At 41.5% G+C, this 23,930-nt stretch overlaps 2 protein-coding genes across 2 annotated transcripts; both read left to right on the top strand.

The window, feature by feature from the left end:
* Window positions 1-9,690: 9,690 nt before the first annotated feature.
* Window positions 9,691-11,142, top strand: LOC308308576 (E3 ubiquitin-protein ligase TRIM35-like; the record flags this gene model as incomplete). Its single annotated transcript, XM_080753995.1, has 1 exon — window positions 9,691-11,142. One exon carries the CDS (start codon window positions 9,691-9,693, stop codon window positions 11,140-11,142), a length of 1,452 nt encoding a protein of 483 aa, XP_080610121.1.
* A 6,474-nt stretch (window positions 11,143-17,616) lies between these two features.
* On the top strand, window positions 17,617-23,696 carry LOC308308473 (vesicle transport protein SFT2B-like; the record flags this gene model as incomplete). Its single annotated transcript, XM_080753888.1, has 9 exons — window positions 17,617-17,679; window positions 17,797-17,886; window positions 18,494-18,579; window positions 18,687-18,768; window positions 19,870-19,905; window positions 20,484-20,542; window positions 20,653-20,682; window positions 21,829-21,886; window positions 23,541-23,696. The coding sequence occupies 9 exons, from the start codon at window positions 17,617-17,619 to the stop codon at window positions 23,694-23,696; spliced, it is 660 nt and encodes a 219-aa protein (XP_080610014.1).
* Between the last annotated feature and the right edge of the window lie 234 nt (window positions 23,697-23,930).

Below are 23,930 nucleotides of genomic sequence, written 5' to 3'. Positions count from 1 at the left end.
ATGTGCTTTGCTCTGACTTGGAGACCTGTTTGAGCGTTGAGTGTAACTCAATGTGGGAGACAAGAATTTAAATGATCAGTTTATTATCAACAGAACAACTGTTGCCGATTGCAACATGGTGAGGTAACTACAGAACCCAAACCTATTCTCCAATCCACAGAGCGTTGCCACGCTGTGGATTTGTCTATAGCAAAGTGTTGTTTATTCTTACATTTTTGTTCCTTAATTTATAATGAAGTGAGTCATATTGTGGCAACCAACTGGCAGTGCCAAGAGACATGATGTCTGTGGTGTTGGGGATATTTGATGTGGAGATCATATTGTTACACATGTAGCCATCATCATCATCATCATCATCATCCTCACAGCTGCAGCTCTGTGTCAGTGTGTCTCTGTGAGTCTGGGCCCTCCACGGGACTTCATCTGATAATAACAGCTTTTACACAATTCCTAAACCTGGGCTAGAACTACAGCAATACACTGTATAACCTCCATACATCTAGAACTACAGCAGTACACTGTATAACCTCCATACATCTAGAACTACAGCAGTACACTGTATATAACCTCCATAAATATCCATATTTTTGTAAGTTAAATCCCTACTTGATCATACTGCTGCGTCACAAAAGCATCAAAAGTAGCAGATCTACAAGCTCAGAACTCGGAGTCCCTTGAAGGGGTTCCAAATGGACCCTTACTGTTCTGTAACTCTGAGAGTGTACAACACATGTGCACACTCTCAGAGCTCTGGGTCTTTGAAATCAAAAAGGTTTGACAACCACTGAAGAAAGATGTTGACAAAAGTATGACAGTTTGTTCAATTCATCTGGGACAATCTATAGGAAAAGTCTGCCCCCTGTCTGTCACCATGCGGTAGTGCAGTAGATAGATACCAACCTACAGTTGCCCAGAGGCAGCACAGCAGTATAAGGTTAGTATTTGATGCCCATAACAGTCAAGTGAACAGAGAGTGCTTAAAGCCTAATCTTCACTAAGCACGTGGCAAGTTCCAAACCATCTTTCTAAGTATTAGGTCGTTCCAAATAAATAGGCTTCCATTTTTATTTGCAATTTTCATGGCCATGAAGTATTCATTCTAGTTTTATTGTATTGGATTTATTTTTACATGGTTCTTGTTAAAGGCCATAAATATGCCATTTTGAGTGAACACTCCTGTTATTTTATGCCATGTGGTTTTTCAATGTGGATTTATACTGTATCATATACTATGTCGATTTTTAATCTTCTTTGTTATCAGTATCGAGGGATTTATCCTGCAATTTACAGTACAGGAAGGCAGGCTCAAAACGAGCCTTGTCCAAAACTGTAAAAGTAATTTATATACGCACAGATATGAGTTCCTATTTTAGAAAAGTCCACTTTGAAGGTAAGTAGCGTTTAACCACTTAAACCCCAGCATCTCTATTATATTGTGGGGAAATCTTTTGTCAGAAAATAGCAGATCAACAATAACAGAAAACAGAACATACACTAGTATAGAGCCCTGAGGGACTCCGGTCAATCACATAGGGTTTAAGAGGTCAATGTTTTAACCCAAGTATATTTGCACTGATTAACCAAGAGTTTATGCTTCCTATGATGGTGAAGTTGAAAGGAGTAGGTCTTGGAATATATTTAAGTATAAAGATTATTAACTTTGGAGCAATTGTTTTTTTTGTAGTGTGTGACTGTTCAAATCTATTGAAATGAAATGCATTATTAAGTATGTTTTATGGTAGATTTGAAGCTATGTTGGTTAATGTGGATCTGTTTTAATATGCAAAGATGATAATAAATTGACTACAAACAGTCTCTTCTCAATTCATTTGTTTGCTATCATAGACCCTTCTTTGCTCCCTTTGAAAATAAAGTTGGATTTGTATTACTGTCCAGACAAAACGTATTAATTAATCTGGATTAACATCTGGCTTGAGAATGGGGGGAAAATACTTATATATGCTGTGTGTGTATATATATATATATATATATATATATATATTATATATATAATATATATATATATATATATATATATATACCAGTAAGACTCCCTAATCAGGAGATAAGCGACCGTAGGTCACTTATCTCCACAAATAGGGCAAAAATGTGTTTTTCCAAAATCTTCCTGATCCATGTTGATGACATGAGTGTCGACATACTGTGTAGTGATTTTCGTGATTTCCGGGCAAAATCTGTAGGAGCAGTGTCCAAAAATGTGTTTTTAAAAATCGGCCTGGAGGTGGCGCTATATGGGAGAGATTCATGTTGATGGGATGAGTGTAGACATACTGTGTACCGATTTGCGTGATTTTAGGGCAAACATTTTAGGAGTGTCCAAAAATGTGTTTTGCAAGAATCGGCCTCATGGTGGCGCTAGAAGAGGGCCATGTGAAAAATGAGGGGTGGGGCCTCCGCGCCGCCAAGGCGGACGAATAGGTACCGGCCCCGGCTGTCCCGGTCGCTTCTAGCCGGAGTTACGGCATTTTATGTGAGCTGCAGTGTAGGGGGTCCTCCACTGGGGGCGCCACCACTTTTGCATCCGTTCTGGAGCACCAGGAGTCGGTGGTCCCCGGGAATTCCCCGTGAGCAGCCCCGTTGGGGTGGTCATTTGGTCAGTTTAGCACATTTGGTCATTTTTTACATCTGGGGGTCCCCCAGGGACCTGGGGGTCCCTGGAGCTCCGGGGGTCCTTGGAGGTTGTAGTTTGGCCAATCTGAGTTCCCAGAGGTTCTTTTTCTCGCCACTAGGGGGGCGAGAAGAGCCTCTGGGCCAAAACTATGATATTCCTGGGCAGGAAGTTGTCCCAGGCTCAGAATCTGAGCTGGGACAATACAGGAAGTAGAGCCCTGTGCAAACCTTCAAAACATTCAGAACAGAAACCAACCAAAAACACTACAACAATATGCAGCCCATGTTTCAAGGTAGGGCTGCACAATTAATCGTTTTTAAACCGAAATCGTAATTTGGAACCACGCAATTAGCAAAATCGCAAAGGTGCAAATAATCGCAAAAGTGATTTCTGTGTGACGGTGGCTCCCCTCCTCCGTCCCCTGCATACATGTGGAACATGGTGTGTCTTAGGGTGCATTTTTTTTGCGACATACAGTACTTTCTTTCTTGACTGAATCAAACCATTTGCATGATTGCCAATAGAGAAACGAAGCCATGTCGTCATTTGTGCGTAATGACGCCCTCTAGGGGGTTCATGCTGGTATTGTTTTGTATTCAAATCGCCATTGGGAAATTTGCGATTGCCGCATATAAGGACTGTTAAAAAAATAAACACACCATGTGCGCGTTTCTGTCAGCGGGGGGGGGGGGGGGGGGTTCTGCATAGTTTATGATATTCATTCATATCTGATATAGCCTGTTGTCAGAGAAAATGTAATCAACGCTGTCCTAAATGTTGGAAACTACAGAGAGACACTCGTGTCTGGGGACAGACTGTCGCTGAGAGCATGTCCGCGCACATGGTGTGTTTATATTTTTAACACAGTTCGTATATGCGGCAATCGCAAATTCCCCAATGGCGATTTGAATACAAAACAATACCAGCATGAACCCCGTAGAGGGCGACATTTCACGCCATTTCACGGAAGTGACATCACACTTCGCTGCTGAATTAGCCTAGTTATTAATAATCAGTTTCTTTTCAAATATGTACAATAAATATTCAACGGAAGCTTCGGAAGCTTTACTTAAGTAGTGAAGTGATTTTATTTGTTTAAAATAATTTATTATATCAACCTTTTAACAAAAAAAATAAAAATAAAAAAACTATCACTTATCCTACCTTAAAATAAATATCGCGAATAAAATCGCAATCGCAATATTAGTCAGAAAAATCGCAATTAGATATTTTACCAAAATCGTGCAGCCCTATTTCAAAGTGAATCCTACCAGACTATAGTTTGGCAGGTAAGGAGTGTGTGTGTGCAAAATTTGGCATGGATCGGGGCAACGGTTGCGGAGATATGAGCAGGGCAAGAGTGTGACGTGTGACTGACGGACGGACTGACTCACTCACGGACAGCCTGTGGAGGTTTTGGTAGTAAATGCGACCTACGGTCGCAATAATTTTATTTTATTGACAATTAAATGATGACAGAGGTAGAGGGAATGAGTTTGTCATTGCTGACACCTCTCCTCGTTTCTTTACTTTGTGCTGTCTTACTTATTAGGCTGTCAAAGAAAGTAAGTTCTGATTTTCATGATTTTATTTGACAGAAAATCAATCTGTGGTTCGCAGTCAGACCATTCAGACCTGTCTCACTGTGTGGTAATATGAGTTATATGAGATACTTGAGATACTAAGGTGTGGTTCCTGTGGAAATAAGCCTCGGCTTTCTAGGCTCTCCTTTTAGTTGACCTTGTACCAGTGATTTGTACTGTCATGAAACTGTACTTGTTTCTATTGCAATCTTCTAATAAATTCTTCAATCAATCAATGTTTCTGAATCTGCCCGGAACCAATATAGTGGTGTGTCAGGTGAGGGGGACACTTTAGTGGTTGCACTTTCTTTCTCCATTTGAAGAACACGTGCGGGAGTTTAAGGTTTGTTATTGTTTGTCACGAGTAAGTTTGTTAAAGAATATGATATTGTAGTCCCTATAGTTGTGTTAGAGATTGTTGTAGCAATTTGCAGGCATTGTTGTAATGTTATGGACGTTGTGTTATCATATTACAGTTTGTTTACAGGCAGCAGCCGTTCGCAACTGGTAAAAAACTAACCTAGCCCAACCCTACCCTCCCCTGCCCCTTCTTTGTATATACTGTTTGTTTAGACTTACTGTTTTCTTTTTTCTTTTTCTTTACATATCTACTGCATAGTACTGTGTTCTATTTGTCTGTCATTCAATGTTATATGAGATGCTTCAATGGTTTCCAGTGGAAATAAGCTTAGTCTTTTCATGGATCTCCTTTTAGTAGACCTTGTACCAGTGAACTGTACCGTCATGAAACTGTACCTTTTCCTATGCAAACTTCTAATAAAGTCTTCAATCAGTCAATGTAAATACATGGACGTTATGTTATTATATTACAGTTTGTAATGTTATGGACGTTGTGTTATTATATTACAGTTTGTAATGTTATGGACGTTGTGTTATCATATTACAGTTTGTAATGTTATGGACGTTGTGTTATTATATTACAGTTTGTAATGTTATGGACGTTGTGTTATTATATTACAGTTTGTAATGTTATGGACGTTGTGTTATCATATTACAGTTTGTAATGTTATGGACGTTGTGTTATTATATTACAGTTTGTAATGTTATGGACGTTGTGTTATTATATTACAGTTTGTAATGTTATGGACGTTGTGTTATTATATTACAGTTTGTAATGTTATGGACGTTGTGTTATCATATTACAGTTTGTAATGTTATGGACGTTGTGTTATTATATTACAGTTTGTAATGTTATGGACGTTGTGTTATTATATTACAGTTTGTAATGTTATGGACGTTGTGTTATCATATTACAGTTTGTAATGTTATGGACGTTGTGTTATTATATTACAGTTTGTAATGTTATGGACGTTGTGTTATTATATTACAGTTTGTATGCAGGACAGGACGCAGCTGTTCTTGGACTCATTCATTCATTCTTCCATCTTCCTTCAGGTATGTTTGTTTGAAGTGCACGCAGAGGTGGAAAAAGTACGATTTGTTTTAAGTGAAATTATCAATTAGGCGATTTAGGAATACTCTCTTAAAAGTCTCAAAATGTACTTGGGCCTAGCCGCCTATATCAAAACGTACGTAAAAGTAAAACTCTTGTGCAGAATGTATGAAATACGCCCCATAGTGCATTGCGCAAACGTCTGCATCGATCTTCCGCCGCCGATTTACAAGCTCACAACGGGTTGCATCTGCGACGCGACGTGAGCTTGTATGTCTGCTGTTAAACCCGGAAGTTTGGTCCTGATAGTCTCCAGAGGGGCCAGTTGCACCACCAGAACGTAACTTCTGCCCTAAGTTAAGGCCGTATCAGAGTGTACGGTGGAGAGCTATCCACCGGTGGAGAGCTTTCCACCGCAAGTCAGAAAATAAGTGCAGGACATCATAGTCACGGGGCCCACGGTGAAGTCCTCCCCCGCCTCCCTCTGGTTCAGACGCAAACTCCGACCAGGTCGACCAATCAGTGAACGAGGTGTAGAGCCCGTCTGTCTGATAGTAAAAACAGAGAGATGTGTTGGGACTTGCGGTGTAAAGCTCTCCACCGCGAGGAATGACGTAACGTTGTAGTTTCATGACTCAAAAAGACTCGAAAAGACTACACGGCGGTGTAAAGCCTTCCACCGCCCAGGCGACTATGATGTCGGCTTAAGGGAGTAAAGTCCTTACTAGATAGAGGCTTAGTAACTACTAGTTAGTTTGTAACTAAGTGAGTTACTAACAGGTGTTGCACCATGACTTCTTAAGGCATAACGTAACTAGTAATGCGTAGACTGTTCCCAAAGTAATGTATAGTCGCATAAAATGACGTCATAGCTCCCGAATCCAATGAAAGCGAACTGTTTCTAGTAAGGAAATAAAGCTTGTATCGACTTTTGTCAACAGAGACCTCCGTCTCTCCACTGGCATGTACAGTACACAAGTCACTGATAAGCGCGCACAGGGCGAGCGCATCCCTGCGCAGCGCACTGCCCTGCAAACGGATTGTATCCCCCGTTGTGAAGTAACGCAGAGCAACGCATAGACCTATTTGGAGACAAAGGGGAAGAGAGCGCACCGTTCAATTCGCTGTTGTGCTGTATATGCAGTGGTTGAAAAGTACTCAAATGAATTAAAAAAGTATCAATCCTGCAATATAGAAATACTCTATTAATAGCAGACACATCGTGTGCTTGTAGATCGGCTATTTTCAAATGGCCGAAATATATATAGGGCTTAATGTATGTTTTAAACAGATGGGTCGTTTCATTGTTGAATTAATTAGATAGCCGATATAATGCTGTCTGCCACGTTAGTAGTGAAAGTTGCTCTACTCCCATAGAGATAGGTTACTTAGTAAAGACTTAGTGCTGCCCAAGGGATGGTGTAAATATTTAGTTGTTACTTAGAGATACGTAATAACTAATTTGTGTGGTGCAACACCTGACATTTTAGTAATGCGTAAGTCTTGACTTAGAAGCAATTTACGTTGCAACTAGGCTACGTTTGAACTTAGTAACAGCTGGTGCAACCCCGCCCAGTAAACTCCCGCGGAAACTTGTGGATAAGATTAAGAATCTTTTGAAAATGGACGAGATGTATATAGGCTATAATAGAGTCCTACAGTGGCCATATGTTGGGTCAAAGGTGTTTCAAATGTTTGATTGGCATAGAACCAATGATCTACCAATCAGTACACCTGTGTTTGACAAAATATGGCCGCTGTAGGACTACAATTGGCACACTATAGGGCTTAAAGGAGTAGTTCACCCCCAAAATGACTTTTTTTCTATTGATTACTCATGCCTTGGAGACTAGAGTTCAATAATATTTTTAGTTTTTTGTCGCATTCCTAAAACAAAAATGTGATAACAATAAATGTACCCCCATTCATTCCGGATAAAACGGGTCCCCATCCGGAATCAATGGGGGTACATTTACGAATCATATTTTTGTCTTAGGAATGTGACAAAAACCAAAAAATACTATTGAACTCTACTCTCCATGGCATGAGTAATCAATAGCCGCAAATTGCAACACTAGATTTTATTTTAATCGGATGAATCTAGGGTTGCAATACCTCCCATAGGGATCCAATCCATCAAAACGTTTTTTTTTTTGCTATCTGATTGTATACGACTTCAAACTCACCAATATCGTGGCTCTATGGAAAGCTTGGAATTTACTCTTGCTATCTGCAAAGTGTTTGTTTCTGAAAATCCAACGTAGAATTGTCATGATTTATTTTCTGTCAAGAAATCCAAGCAGACATGGTTTATCCGAGCAGACATGGTTTATTTTCTAAGTGTTGAACTTCGGAAGCACTCGTCTTCCATTACGCAGCGTCCCGCTGCCTCCTGCATTATGTGACATTTAGAACCAGCTGGTACACAGGACCGCTGAGTGACTTCCCACAAGCGCTTCCAATCTCCAGCACTTAGAAAAAATAATCACCTGAAGCCAATTTCTTGATAGAAAGTAGCTCCTAACATTTCTACGGTGGATTTTTCAGAAACAAACACTTTGCAGATAGAAAGAATACATTCCAAGCTTTCCATAGAGCCACAATATTGGTGAGTTTGAAGTCGTTTAATACAATCAGATAGCAAAAAAAAAACTTTTGATGGATAAAAACGTTTTGATGGATTGGATCCCTATGGGAGGTATTGCAACCCTAGATTCATCCGATTAAAATAAAATCTAGTGTTGCAATTTGCGGCTAAGTAATCAATAGAAAAAGTAATTTTGGGGGTGAACTATTCCTTAAGTGGTTAAGTGGTTAATTAATGTATGTTTTGTAGTAGCCGCAAATTGCAACACTAGATTTTTTTTTATCAGATGAATCTAGGGTTGCAATACCTCCCATAGGCAGCCAATGCATCAAAACAGTTTTTTGCTTTGATTGTATTAAACCACTTCAAACTCACCAATATTGGTAGCCTGCTTCCAGACCATAGACCCCGCCCACTCTCAGAGTGGACTGTTTCTGGAGAGCTTGAAGAATCATCTTTCTATCTGCAAAGTGTTTGTTTAATAAAAACCCAGTGTAGACATGTTATGAGCTACTTTCTATCAATAACTTCAGTTCAGGTGATTATTTTTTCTAAGTGCTGGAGTTTGGAAGCGCTTGTGGGAAGTCACTCAGCGGTCCTGTGTACCAGCTGGTTCTTCTTCTAAATGTCACATAGCCTTGTGCAGGAGGCAGCGGGACATGGTGTTACAGAAGACGAGCGCTTCCGAAGTTCAACACATATCTTTTACAGAGACTGTTAGGAAATAGCCGATCTACAAGCTAACATTGTGTCACTGTCTGTCCACAGCTACAGGAGGGAGCGCTGACCCAGACCTCTGGAACCTACAGGAGGGAGCACTGACCCAGACCACTGGAACCTGCTGCTACAGGAGGACTGCTGACCCAGACCACTGGAACCTAGAGGAGGGAGCGTTGACCCAGACCACTGGAACCTACAGGAGGGAGCACTGACCCAGACCACTGGAACCTACAGGAGAGAGCACTGACCCAGACCACTGGAACCTACAGGAGGGAGCACTGACCCAGACCACTGGAACCTACAGGAGAGAGCACTGACCCAGACCACTGGAACCTGCTGCTGACTGGACTTTAACAAGAAGCAGGATTCACCGTGGAAGTCAACTTCAGGGAACATTCTAGTGTTGCCAACATTAACTGACTGGCTGGTGTCCTTTATCGAGCAGAGTGTTTGTAGCTTCACTAAAATTAACTGACTGGCTGGTGTCCTTTATCGAGCAGAGTGTTTGTAGCTTCACCAACATTAACTGACTGGCTGGTGTCCTTTATCGAGCAGAGTGTTTGTAGCTTCACTAACATTAACTGACTGGCTGGTGTCCTTTATCGAGCAGAGAGTTTGTAGCTTCACTAACATTAACTGACTGGCTGGTGTCCTTTATCGAGCAGAGTGTTTGTAACTTCACTAACATTAACTGACTGGCTGGTGTCCTTTATCGAGCAGAGTGTTTGTAACTTCACTCGGCAAAATGGCTTCCATGTCCTCTCTTCCAGAAGAGGATCTGACCTGTCCTGTGTGTCAGGACATCTTTACAGATCCTGTTGTCCTGTCATGCAGCCACAGCTTCTGTAAAGAGTGTGTGCACAATTGGTGGAGAGAGAAGAGAACAAATGAGTGTGCAGTGTGTAAGGATGTTCATCCGACGGATCATCCACCTCGTAGCCTGGCTCTGAGGAACCTGAGTGAGGCCTTCATACAGGAGAGACGCCAGAGAGCTTCAAAACGTCAGAGAACTTCATCAGGGTCTGAGGATTTCTGCAGTCTGCATGCAGAGGAACTCGAACTGTTCTGTCAGGAATGTGAACAGCCAGCGTGTGTTTTCTGTGTTCATTTAGAAAAACACAGCGGTCACAGTTACAGACCCGTCTATGCAGTTGCTCTGGAGCGCAAGCTGGAAGTCGAGAAAACACTGAAGACGTTACAGAGGAAACTGAAGGTCTTTAATAAAGTTCAAGTAGACGGTGCGATCACAGCAAGACATATTGCAGCCCAGCTACGACATACAGAGAGTCAGATTAAGGAGCAGTTTAAGAAGCTTCATCAGTTTCTGAAAGATGAAGAGGAGGCCAGCATCACTGCACTGAGGGAGGAAGCAGAGCAGAAGAGTCAGATGATGACGGGGAGGGAACGTCTTGAGCCTCTGAACATCACTATAAAGACCCTTTCACAAACAATCAGAGCCATCAGGGAGGAGCTGAGAGCTGACAACGTCTCATTCCTGCTCAACTACAAGACCACCATGGAAAAAGCGCAGCTCTCACTGCCAGACCCACAGCCGGCCTCAGGGCCACTGATAGACGTGACCAAACACCTGGGCAACCTGACCTTCAGAGTCTGGGAGAAGATGAAGGACATTGTCTCCTACAATCCAGTCATTCTGGACCCCAACACCGCCCATCCAGAACTCCTCCTGTCTGATGATCTGACCAGTGTGGGACAACGAGAAGACAGACCGCGGCTTCCTGACAACCCAGAGAGGTTTGATCTCAGTCCCCGTGTCCTGGGTTCTGAGGGCTTTAACTCAGGGACTCACAGCTGGGATGTTGAGGTTGGAGACAACGATGGGTCCTGGACACTGGGGGTGGTAGCAGAGTCTCACCAGAGGAAGGGGGGCGCAGGCCTAGGGGCTGAGGAATGGAATATAAGGCTGCACAATCATGATTACTACACAGCTTCCACTCGTCCAGGGCACCAAAGCTTGGGGTTGTTTGTCAGACTTCTGCATTTGAAGCAGGATCCCCAGAGGATCAGAGTCCAGCTGGACTGGGATGAAGGAAAGCTGTTGTTCTATGACCTTGATACCCACACACACCTGCACACCATCACTCACAGGTTCACTGAAACTCTCTTCCCGTGCGTTGGCACAAATCATGCTCTGAAGATGCTGCCAGGGAAGGTCAGTTGTAACTCTAGTTTAGGATTGTACTGACATGTAGAACCCTGTAGGAATCAGAGAGCCCTCGCAGCGTGCTGGAGGAGATTGGACTGACATGTAGAACCCTGTAGGAATCAGTGTAACTCTAGAGGATTGTACTGACATGTAGAACCCTGTAGGAATCAGTGTAACTCTAGAGGATTGTACTGACATGAAGAACCCTGTAGGAATCAGTGTAACTCTAGAGGATTGTACTGACATGTAGAACCCTGTAGGAATCAGTGTAACTCTAGAGGATTGTACTGACATGTAGAACCTTGTAGGAATCAGTGTAACTCTAGAGGATTGTACTGACATGTAGAACCCTGTAGGAATCAGTGTAACTCTAGAGGATTGTACTGACATGTAGAACCTTGTAGGAATCAGTGTAACTCTAGATGATTGTACTGACATGTAGAACCCTGTAGGAATCAGTGTAACTCTAGAGGATTGTACTGACATGTAGAACCTTGTAGGAATCAGTGTAACTCTAGAGGATTGTACTGACATGTAGAACCCTGTAGGAATCAGTGTAACTCTAGAGGATTGTACTGACATGAAGAACCTTGTAGGAATCAGTGTAACTCTAGAGGATTGTACTGACATGAAGAACCTTGTAGGAATCAGAGAGCCCTCACAGCGTGCTGGAGGAGATTGGACTGACATGAAGAACAAACCAGACACTCATCATCAACATCACTCGTCTTCCACCAGATACCCTCCTGTATGGAGTCTAGTACGTTGGTTCTCAACCTGTGCAACATTGTTTCCTCACTCAGTAACAGTAAACAAACCAACAAAGTTTAAGTGTATACAGGGTTTATCTGCACATTTCTAAAGTGACAATTTAAGGACGTTTTAATAGCTCTAAAATGACAAATTAAACATTGGCCAAATTGTCAAATATTAGAGGCAGACATTGTGAAAATAGTCAATCTACATGCTCACAACGCCTCGCAACGCTCTCGGGCTGTAAAGTCTCATTGATTTTACAGTATAAATATTGGCGTCTCAGAGATTTGTCATTAAATACTAAATGCATGTCAAACTGCGGGTCCTTGAAATTATAATGATTGGGAATCACTGCTAGAGCTGTAAAAATCTCCTCTAAATGGGGGTCTCTGGCATATATTTTCAATTTGGGGTCCATGGGTTAATAAGTGTCAATTTGGGGGTCCCTGACATGAAAAGGTTTGGGAACAAATGGTCTAGTTTACAGTTTCCAAAAGAGTGGGTCTGACTCTGGTGTCAGGGACCAATTTTCTTTTTTCGTGTCACGAGTCACGACCGTACGTTTTTTTTTTTCTTCTTCGAAATTACATTTTATTCATAAGAAAAAGGTTGCATAGTTCTACAGTACGTTGAGTTTTCTGTATATTCCAAAGCAGCAGTTACACTGTATTACAATATTACTGATCTGTGAAGTGGATTTATGTTGTTAGTTTATACACTTGATTACAATATTACTGATCTGTGAAGTGGTTTTATGTTGTTAGTTTATACACTTGATTACAATATTATTGATATGTGAAGTGGATTTATGTTGTTAGTTTATACACTTTATTACAATATTACTGATCTGTGAAGTGGATTTATGTTAGTTTGAACCACGGTTATTATAGTAGTAACTAAAACTGAGGAAATGACAAAAAACACAGGTGAAAACAAAGCCCTACTACTAGGTTTGCAGATCTTCAAACTCACCACAATGTGGGCTTGTAGATCAACTAATTTCACACAGTGTCAACCCTGGGGGGGCTACGGTTCATTGGAATATACACTGCTCAAAGAAATGAAGGGAACAAAATGTTCCCTTAAAGGAGTACTACAGTATACTATACTCAAATAAATTAAGGGAACATTTTTTTCCCTTCATTTCTTTGAGCAGCAGTACTATACAAGTATACATCATAACTAAAATCATTTAGAAAATGGCTGATTGTCATTTTCTATTCCACAATACTTTTTCTGACCTGTTTTGATAAATACCCCATATTACATTCTAATAATAAAAACACTGCATTAAACTAAACTATGCCCTTTTCACAGAATTGGCTAAATTAAACTAGCAAACCCGCTTTGAAAAGAAAAATAACCCCTTTATTGAAATAGAAAAAATAACAAACATAAAAACTATAATAACCTTGGTTTGAACTAGTCCTGACTCCTGGGTTTAGAGTCTGGCCAGAAGTGAACAGGCAGAAATCCTTGTTATTGTGATTAGTCACCTTGTTGTATAAAAGGAAAGTCTTAAAGTATTCCATTTATTAAAACCAAAGAGTTCTGTTTCCTCTTGAGGTTTCTTTCACCTTGCATGAAGAATTGCACACTGTTCTGTTAGGCTGAACTATAGCTTTTAATATTGGGTCATAGTAGTTGTAACTTGGAAGCACAAAGCCAGGTGCTTGAACTCATGACCCTGAGTATTATTGTTAGAAATGTCCCACTTGTGCAAAATGTAAGACTAGAATAAAGTGCTGTAAAATATACAATTGTTGTGCCTTTACTAAACATGAACAACTTGTGATTTAAAGCTGCAGAGTGTAATCCTCGTGTCCCACTCCTACCCAGGGATTCCAACCCCAGAAGACTGGCAACATCTATACTATAATTTTGCGAATGTCTGTCTGAGTGAGTGTCTGTCTGTCTGTCACAGCGTTTCTCCTCAGTGGCTGGAGCAATTGATCTGAAATCGCATCACCATTAGCATATGAACACACCTGACATAACTGTGAAGCCCGTTTGTCACTTTCACAAATCATATGCTGTATATTAGCATTTTTATGGTGTAACTACTATCTATTCTGCATCTAGCATGAGGCATATCTATTCTAGCATGGGGCAACATGTTTAACCAGCTCTGTGTGTGTGTGTGTGTGTGTGTGTGTGTGGGTGTGTTCACTGTGTTGGCTGGCCCTCTTTCAGATGTTGTCATGTAGATCGGTACACAGTATCTCTGTAGCCTTTAAACGAAACAGGTATTTCTTACATTGATGCTCCTACATATTATCATGCAAGCACCAGTTAAAGTTACTTTCCATCCCTCATACTGTGTGCACAGTGCACACCCCATAACCCACACACTGCACATCATTTCGGAGCTCATATCTTTGAACGGTTAAGGACTAGTTTCAGTAATCTAACTTTAAAGGAGAGCTCGCTGGGGAAATGATGGGAACATTTCTTTGAATGTCATGCAATACCTCTTTTCAACCAGCAGGTGTCCTACCGCACCACAGGATCTAATGTCAGGCCTACAATCACCACAGTTATGTTAAATACGTTATATTGTATTATCATTCTAGGTTGGTTAAATTAAAGGGCAAGTTCACCTCTGGGACAACCTGATCTTATTGTATTGTTGTTTGGGACAAGATCAACACAATCCTGAGATATTTCTTTTGGGTTCAATCTGTGTTTTAGATATTTTAGTATTTCAGCATGAATGAATCAAGTCTAATTTTGCTGCATGTATGATGCATTTTGCATGATATGATGCATCATGCTGCATGATATGATGCATCATGCTGCATGATATGATGCATCATGCTGCATCATATATGATGTGTTCATCTTGTCCCAGACAACAATAAAATAAGATCAGGTTGTCCCAGAGGTGAACTTGCCTTTTAACCTTTTATTCAACGGTATGGATTGCATTTTTAACTCTGGAAGGGTAAAAATGTATCCATTTGTGTTGATAAAGACACCAGTGCTGTTGAAGTATGTTCCTTGGCAACCAGAGATCCATGTATTGAATTGTGTGTGCAATACAATAGACTCATATTTGTACTATTCTGCTTGTTACAGGCATGTTAGATTAAAAAATAAAATCCTCAATAATAACAGCGACAATACAATCCATGTAGGCCTACTGTATGAAGAGATGAATGACTTGGTTTGATCGAGCCTGACCGATACTGTATGTTATGATCTACATTAACACTCAACAAAAGTTGAAGCCTTTTGTTCAAGGACCACTTCACATGTTTCTTCATATAATATATAATTGGTCCAATATGACATCTGTATATTTTACTTACTCTGTCAGAGGATGGCTGTGGACAGTTGCTACATCACAATCAAGTCCTTATGCCCATACTGTATGTGGACGTCGCTGATGTCATCAGTATATGCCCAAATATGGGCATGCCCCCTTTTGTGCCCAAGTGCCTATATATGGAGCTGACTGATTTGTTTGCGCCTGATGCCATGCGTATAGCTACATTGGGAACTAGACCTAAGATAATCAAGTTGGGAGGTCTGATGTTTTATTTGAAAGATAATATATGAAGAATATTTAATCTAAGAGAAGAGTTAATTTTGTAATTTATACAATTATTGAGATGATATAAATCCAAGGGCCGGTTCCTGGCATATAAGCAACATAAGCGGCCGCTTAGGGCCACAACCATGGGGGCCACATCAAGGGAAGAAGATATTTTTTTAAACATCCATCCAGCCATCTTCAACCGCTTATCCGGAATGGGATCGCGGGGGTAACAGTTCTAACTGAGAGCTCCAGATTTCCTTATCCCGAGTAGTGGCGGAAAAAATTACCTCTGGGAACTCAGATTGTATCCCGAGCAACTTCCTCCACTCCCTCAGGGAGTATACCGAGGCGTTCCCAAGCCAGTTTGGAGATATAATCCCTCCATCTGGTATTTGGCCTGCCACGGGGTCTCCTCCCAGTGGGACGCGCATCGAGGACCTTCCTAGGAAGGCGCTCGGGGGGGCATCCGTACTAGATGCCCGAACCACCTAAGCTGACTCCTTTCCAAGTGTAGGAGCAACGGTTCTACTCCAAGTCTCTCTCGGGTGACTGAACTTCTCACCCTATCTCTAAGGGAGATACCAGCCAGCCACCCGTCTGAGGAAACCCATTTCGGCCGCTTGCACCCGCGACCTTATACTTTCGGTCATGACCCACACTTCATGACCATAGGTGAGAGTAGGAACGAAGATTGCTCGGTAGACAGAGAGCTTTGCCTTCCGGCTCAACTCTTTTTTTCTTCACCACATTTTTTTTAAACATATTGTTACATTATGTCATGTATCCCCAATCCAAAAACTAGCGTTATTATTTTAATATGCGCTCCCCTTCCTCATAATCCCAAACTTCACTCTATGCCTGGCTGCCTGTACTTGATTCATGAGCAAGTCAATATGCACATTTTGATCTGGTGCTACCAGGCCTGGGATTTTGTCATTTTAGGGGCAAGGCCACTTGGCCTTTGATGTTGTACATTTTTTGAGGGCACAAAGGCCAAATGCTAGGGCAGGAAGGCCATCAAATGGGCAGGAAGGCCATCAAATAAAACAAGATTTTAGTCCATTGAAATAATTGTTGAATGTTTTGGGTTCGGTATGATAACCTAATCTGCAGTTAACTAGATAAATTATGATATTTACAATCTGATCCATGGTCAGATCTGCTCCAATCAAAGTAACTGGATTGTTTTAAAGATGGGGACCAGGGGGAGTTAAGATTTTAGAATTTCAACAAAAGACACTGGTGTCTACATGACAAGATAGAGACACTGGTGTCTACTGTTTACATATAGATAAGAAAGAGACAGAGTAGAACGTTGTACAGTCAGCTAGGGCATTAAGGCCACTGTGGCCTCAAGTCATGCCATTGTTTTGAGGGGCACCAGGCCAAACTGAGGGGCAACGGTGGCCATGGCCTTCACGGCCTCCATGAAATTCCTGCCCTGGGTGCTACAGATTATTTTAGGTGGCCCCTCACTAACGGTCGGATGTGCGCGTATGCGCGCATTCGTTAGTGAGGGGCCACCTAAAGTAATGCATAGGGCCACCTGAGTCCTAGAACCGGCACTGATTTATCCAAAAGACATGAGTAGGCCTATAAGTGCAGTACCAAAATAAGGGAGATACATGCAGTTTCCTCAGCAAATCAATCTTAGAAACCTTAAAATATTGTACAAACACTAAAGGCTAAAGCTATGAAACCAGAAGAATCTGTGATGAATGTATTGCCTATTACCTCGAGCTTATTATTATTATTATTTTACAGTAATGTGACTGCTTTTTGCCTTGTTCCTTTTGTATAGGCCTGTATGTATTATTGATATTTTGTCCAAAAAAAAAGGGAGGTGTTGGTGTTCTTCTGGTAGTCCTCCTTCACAGGTAGTCCTCCTTCACTTTTGTACTTTACCCAAGTGAAAAAAATGTATAATCGACAAGTAGGTCTATATGTCTACATTGTGGTATTCCACCTCTTAATATCATTGTGCTGCCACGGGCAACTGGTCCCATAGGCCGGCAGGTTAGTGACGTCGCTGATTGGAGGAGGAGTAACCCGTAGCAACAGGTAGCAGCACATGAACGAAGCTGATTGGAGTTGGAGAGGAGTAGTATCCCGGAGCAACAGCTTTTACGCACATGAATGAAGCGCGCCGCACACAAAATCATCAAAGTGTCTCCACAGTGGAAGCAGAGAGACGTACTGTGAGGATCTGAACTGTTATGGACAAATTAAAGTCTGTGGTGACTGGACAGGAGCGCTCACAGGACCGCACCGTACTGCAGGTAAAGTCTGCTTTATTTATGCCATTAATCCAGGTTAACATTTGATCCATTACGCACACAACAACTGTGTTAAAAACAAAACAACAACATTACAAACGTGACAACTTTGTTTCGTAGGCTGCCGAGGAAGCGTCCACTCTAGGCTGGGGTACACGTGTGAAGGGCTTCATCGGTTGTTTTGTGATCGGGGTGGTGTGCACTGTACTGGTAGGTAATGATATCATTGTATTGATTTATTTAGTTACTAAATGTAATCGTTGAGTTCCATCAGCTTTGACGCACAGGATGACAACACGAAGAGCCACCAGTGCTGCTCTACTGGTCTATCTGGCTCTGTGGAATGTCTTCTCCATTGTTCTTCCTCTTAAACTGTCTTTCTATTAGAAGAACACACGCCATGCAAAGATGGGGATTTCTCAACCTATTTCAAGGAAGTTATGGAATGATAAGGTCACAGAATGTAGCAATTAATTGACACTTATTTGTATTTTCTCTTGGCAGCAGTGCAGGGGAGCACAATCTGTAAAACAAGTGTTTATGCAAGTTTGAGAGTGTACAAATGGTTGCATGTGTACACAGACTACACACCCTGAGTTATAGAGTTCCTGCATGCAAATGTCCATTTGGTTCCAAAATATTTAATCATTTAGCTGGGGAGTGGGGACCCCCTGAACCCCCTCCAGGACTCCTGGTGGGGTGGGGGTCCCCACTCCCATAGCCCTGGTTGAGAAGCCTTGCTTAAATATGTGATCGATAAGCTAAACAAAGTACAGAACCCAAGTCAATGTGACATCTTTATGTTCCATCTCTGCAGGGAGTATGCATGCTGTTCATCCCCAAGATTGGGATCATTCTCTTCATAGTGATGTACACGTTTGGGAACGTGTGTTCACTGTGCAGGTAAGAGTTAACACCACATCATCATCACACAACCACTGATAAAGTGTGAGTGCTTGTTTCCTGGAAGGTTGTGACTGTGTATCGTTGTGTGATGTGTGTCCCCACAGCACCATGTTCCTGATGGGTCCAGTGAAGCAGCTGAAAAGAATGTGTGACAAAACCAGAGCCCTGGCCACTGCCATCATGCTGGTGAGTGTACTGTATATAGTGTTAATTTATTTCAGGGGTTCAGGTGAAGGACCCACCACATTGATATGTATTTGACTGCGTGAGGTTAGATGTGTGCTGAGCACTACACTGGCTGCGGACCCCCGTTTGAATGGGATTCATCTGTGACAGGGATGTGTAAAGCACCAACCTCTTTATTTTAACAACATTAGACGTTTTGTAGTTTTTGTATTTTTGTACCAGCACCCGCCACCCAACGATGTGCAACAAGTTCTCCAAGTTATTCTGTGCCAGGGACTACCAACATAAGAATTGTGCTGTTAAGGTTTTCAAAAGGACCTCCATAAGAGAAGATTTGTCAAAATGTTGTTATCAAACATCAACCTTTTCCCCTGAAAGTAGCCGACAAATTAAGTGTTTAAAGTGTTTTGTTGTGGACCCCCCTGGAACCTTTGAGGGCCTTAACAACAGACCTCGCCTCACTGCACAGACCTTAGTTTGTGCTGTCAGCTGACTGTCTTGTTCTGTTGTCACTGCTGTCACTGTGTGCTCATGTGTGCTCTTGTATGTTTTGTTGTCGAACAAGAACAGAACAATTTGCCCCATGGGAGTATAAAGTCTTATGGTCTCATAGTTTTGGCAACCTAAAACCATAACATTTAATGCCCTCAAAGCCAAATAGACTATCTACACTTGGATCTCGTTTCTTGGGTGAAAAGTGCGCTCTTTGTTGAATTGTCCAAAAACTATTTTCTGGTCAGATGTGTCAAACAAAAAAACATCCTCAGTCGGATTAATGAAAGAACGAATGACTTAATTCAACTTAATGTCACAAGACATGAAGGAGTGTGGGGACAAATACTTTTTGATAGATCAGTTTTAGTTTAGTTTTTTAAACCGAAACCAACCTCAACCTTTTTGGTAGCACTTTTGAATGTTGTCATTATGGATCATTAAATAATAGTAATGTAGCATCTGCCAAACCTCAGTGGACATTCATTCCCTTTATGTTAGTGAGCGAGCGTTGCTTGTCTTCTTGGCCATGTCATATTGACAATGAAAATGCAGAGTTAAAGTATTAATCTAATCGTTCCATGTTTCTTGTCCCGTCCATTTCTTTAGACGTGCCTTGTGTTGACTCTCTGTGCAGCGTTCTGGGTGAGTAAGCCTACATTTGATGCAAACAACAAAAAAAGTGCTGTTTTATGCAGATATATTATGCAACACAGAGTGTTCCATTGACTCTGGAACTGGGAAATATGAGAATTAATATCAATATTGTGATATGAGACTGGGTGTAATATATAATGGCTGTTTTGTTTCCTGGTTTTAATCACTTTAATAGGGCACGGTCACCCCGCACGTTTATTCTACCTCTGGTGGATTCTGCCAATGCATTTTAATGGGAATGGAGCATATTGTTTGCAGAAATCTGCAAATGGCAGCAAACTGCTTCATTTCCATTGAAATGCATTGGCAGAATCTACTCTCATAGATAGAATAAAAGTGTGGCAAGACTGTGCCCTTAAGCCTTATTTTATGCTTAAGTGATGTGGGCTTGTACATTGGCTATTTTTACTGTTTCTGAACAATTCTTTTAAGAAACCTTTACGTCACAATATCTAGGTATTTGGTTAAAACTATTGTGATATTAGATTATCCCTAATTGTCTCTTTTGACAGAGTCCTCTATATGCTTCTATCCAAGTCACCACTGATGTATTATTTCTCTTACAGTGGAAGAACTTTGGTCTGGCGTTGTTATTTGTTATTCTACAATGCTTATCGTTTGCCTGGTGAGTTACAGTTTGGCCTCCATTACATTTAAAGATTGTACTCACGTTCTTATAGTACGACTTGACACAAAGAAAACCTTGTGACACAACAAATCCTGTTCTGCTTTCAGGTATGGCTTGTCGTACATCCCATTCATAAGGTTTGTTAACTTTCACGTTTATTTATTCAAAGCTACGGAATAAATGCACAACATCCAAAAGTGGGGAGCACGCTCTTATCATTCTATGCCATAACTTAATGTATGTGTTTCTATTGCTTCCTAGGGACGCGATACTGAAGGCTCTTTCATGTGCAATTAAGTGACACCGTGTCACTGGGATTGGACACGAAGGAGACTTTAATGACAGGTGGGTGTCCTGTTGTTTGCTCTTTCTTTTTCAAGGATGGCAGGAGAAGAGGAGTGCTTGTTTTTCTTTAATCAACGTTCTCGTACGTAGCCTGGCGTCCCTATTTTGTTGGAACATTAAGCAAAAGTTTCAGATCCTCAGAATGCGTCGCATTGTGACACTTTGTGAGCTTGTAGAGTTTGTAGAGCTTCTATCTTCACGAAGAAGATATTTATTGTTTATCAAAAACCTGAGGGGGGCCTATTATAGAGCCCTAGCCGAACTAAGTATATAATAATAATAATAATAATAATAATACATTTTATTTATAATGCGCTTTACATTCTTGCGAATTTCAAAGTGCTACAAAGCAGAATACTAAAAACAGGCAGAGAAGAAAAACAGCATAAAAATAAAAAAATAGGCAACCAGTCCACAAAGGACATAAACATATAGGACCCAACCTATAGTAAAAGGTCGGATCAAACTAAGCTAAAACAGGGCATAGACTAAGTTAAAAATGCTTTGTTAAAAAGGTGTGTCTTTAGTCCATTTCTAAAAGCATCAGTGGACTGTGGAGCTCTCAGGTGCTCAGGGAGGGCGTTTAAAAGCATCAGTGGACTGTGGAGCTCTCAGGTGCTCAGGGAGGGTTAGGGTTAGGGTTAGGGTTGTGGAGCTCTCAGGTGCTCAGGGAGGGTTAGGGTTAGGGTTGTGGAGCTCTCAGGTGCTCAGGGAGGGTTAGGGTTAGGGTTGTGGAGCTCTCAGGTGCTCAGGGAGGGTTAGGGTTAGGGTTGTGGAGCTCTCAGGTGCTCAGGGAGGGTTAGGGTTAGGGTTGTGGAGCTCTCAGGTGCTCAGGGAGGGTTAGGGTTAGGGTTGTGGAGCTCTCAGGTGCTCAGGGAGGGTTAGGGTTAGGGTTAGGGTTGTGGAGCTCTCAGGTGCTCAGGGAGGGTGTTCCACAGGCTGGGGGCTGTGAAGCTGAAGGCCCGGTCACCCATGGTGCGGAGGTTGGTGTCGGGGGTAAGGAGAAGGTTGGTGTTTGAGGAGCGGAGGCTTCGGTGTAGCAGTTCTTTGAGGTATAGGGTGGTTAAATCACTTGACGACAATACACCAGGGGTACCGACAGTGAGGCCCTGAGGCTTGAGGGAGCTGCAAGGCTGAAGTTTGACCATTATAATACTTCTTTAGAATATTGTGGGACAGTCGATGAGTGCGCTGTCTGATCGAAGTCGTGGCGGACAGAAACGTGAATCCCAACCAGCTTGGGGAAAACAATATGGTGCCTGTTGAAGTCTCTGAAATGGACTGAACTCCTATTTGATCTATCTTCACAGTAATATCCTCCTATATGGTTAGTTAATAATAATAATAATAAAACTTTATTTGTATAGCACCTTTCATGACATGAAATGCAGCTCAAAGTGCTTTACAGAGCAGAAAATGAAGCACAAGTGCTTAACAGAGAGAAAGTAAAAAAAAAAAAAAAAAATACAGAATAAAAATAAATAATTAAAATGATTACAATTAAGCAGAGAAATAACAATTTCAGAACAGTGCGGACGTCAATTAGCAGCACAGGGATTTAAACATTTAGCTAAAAGCAAGAGTAAAGAAATAGGTCTTGAGCTGTGCTTTAAAGCTATCCACAGAGGCTGCCTGTCTTAGGTGTAGTGGGAGTTTATTCCAAGCTGCCGGTCCGTAGAAGCAGAAAGCTGCTTCACCATATTTTTGTCATTGTTGGCGCCTCAAGTAGGTCTGCACTTGACCTGAGTGGGCAGGTTGGAACATATCTATGCAGGCAGTCATAGAGGTACGAAGGTGCCAGACCATTTAGAGCTTTATAAACAAGTAAAAGTATTTTAAAATCAATCCTAAAAACAACCGGGAGCCAGTGTAGCGATGCTAAGACTGGAGTAATATGTTCTCTTATCTTAGTTTTAGTTAAAACTCTGGCTGCCGCATTTTGAACAAGTTGTAGTCTGTCAGTTGTTTTCTTTGGCAGACCAGAGAGAAGTGCGTTGCAGTAATCCAGCCGAGAGAAAACGAAAGCGTGGATCAGCGTTTTTGCATCGTTCAGCGACAGATAAGCTCTAATTCGTGCAATATTTCTAAGGTGAAAAAAGGCAATCTTCGTGACATGATTAATGTGTGTATTAAAATGTAATTCAGCATCAATGATCACCCCCAGGTTCTTTACAGAAGTGTTACTTTCTTTAGCCAGGTTACCAAGTCTACTTATTATTGATTCTCTTTGGGCAGTAGAACCAATTATGAGAACTTCTCATAATTGCAACTTCTCCTTGCAACTTCTCATAACGTTGCAAGGAGTTGCATTGGTGCGGTCTGGCCTGTAGTGTAATACTAAATGTCTCTTTATGTTTATGTCCATTTGGTGTCGTTGTGATCTTGTAGATCCGCTTTTTGGCAAACGTTCTGTGGCTTCCGCCCCAGAATAATGGATGTGGGGAATATTTTGATTATCGCTGTGATATCGTAAATCACAATTATTTGGGTCACAATAATCGTGACATGAAATGTTCATATCGTCCCAGCCCTGCTTCATATTGTCTCAACATTAATAAACATAAACTTGATTTAGCTGTAAAGTAATAAGAATATAATTGATATGTCTGTATTGACACAACCACATGTTTCTCTCGTTCCTCCTCTTCAGATGTTCTTCATCTTCTTCTCAGAGGTAGCCTGTCTCTTCTCCCTGCTGCTCATCATATCCATCAAAGATGGCACATTCTTCCTGAAATTAAAGTCCCTCCACCAGGATCTAGAGCTAACAGACCCACAACAGTCAGCTCACCCATTGCTACTATGAGAACAACATAGAATCCCTTCTCTTTCTGACTCAGGGCTGACACTACGCATGAAACTCATGGTTTTCCTTTTGAATGAAATGAACACTCAGGGATTTTGCTTTAAAAAAATGTATTTTATTAATTTTAGTACACAACCATCAATGTCAAATCTGGCATTTTTTTCTGTAATGTGGATCATAGTGATCAGATTCTGTGAGTGTGCCTGAATGCTTTGCCACCAGGCTGCAACTCCA

Source organism: Nannobrachium achirus (assembly GCF_963921795.1).
Source record: "Nannobrachium achirus genome assembly, chromosome: 1".
NCBI classification, from domain to species: domain Eukaryota; kingdom Metazoa; phylum Chordata; class Actinopteri; order Myctophiformes; family Myctophidae; genus Nannobrachium; species Nannobrachium achirus.
The sequence above is the reverse complement of the archived record's forward strand: the minus strand, read 5'-3'. Positions and strand labels throughout refer to the sequence as shown.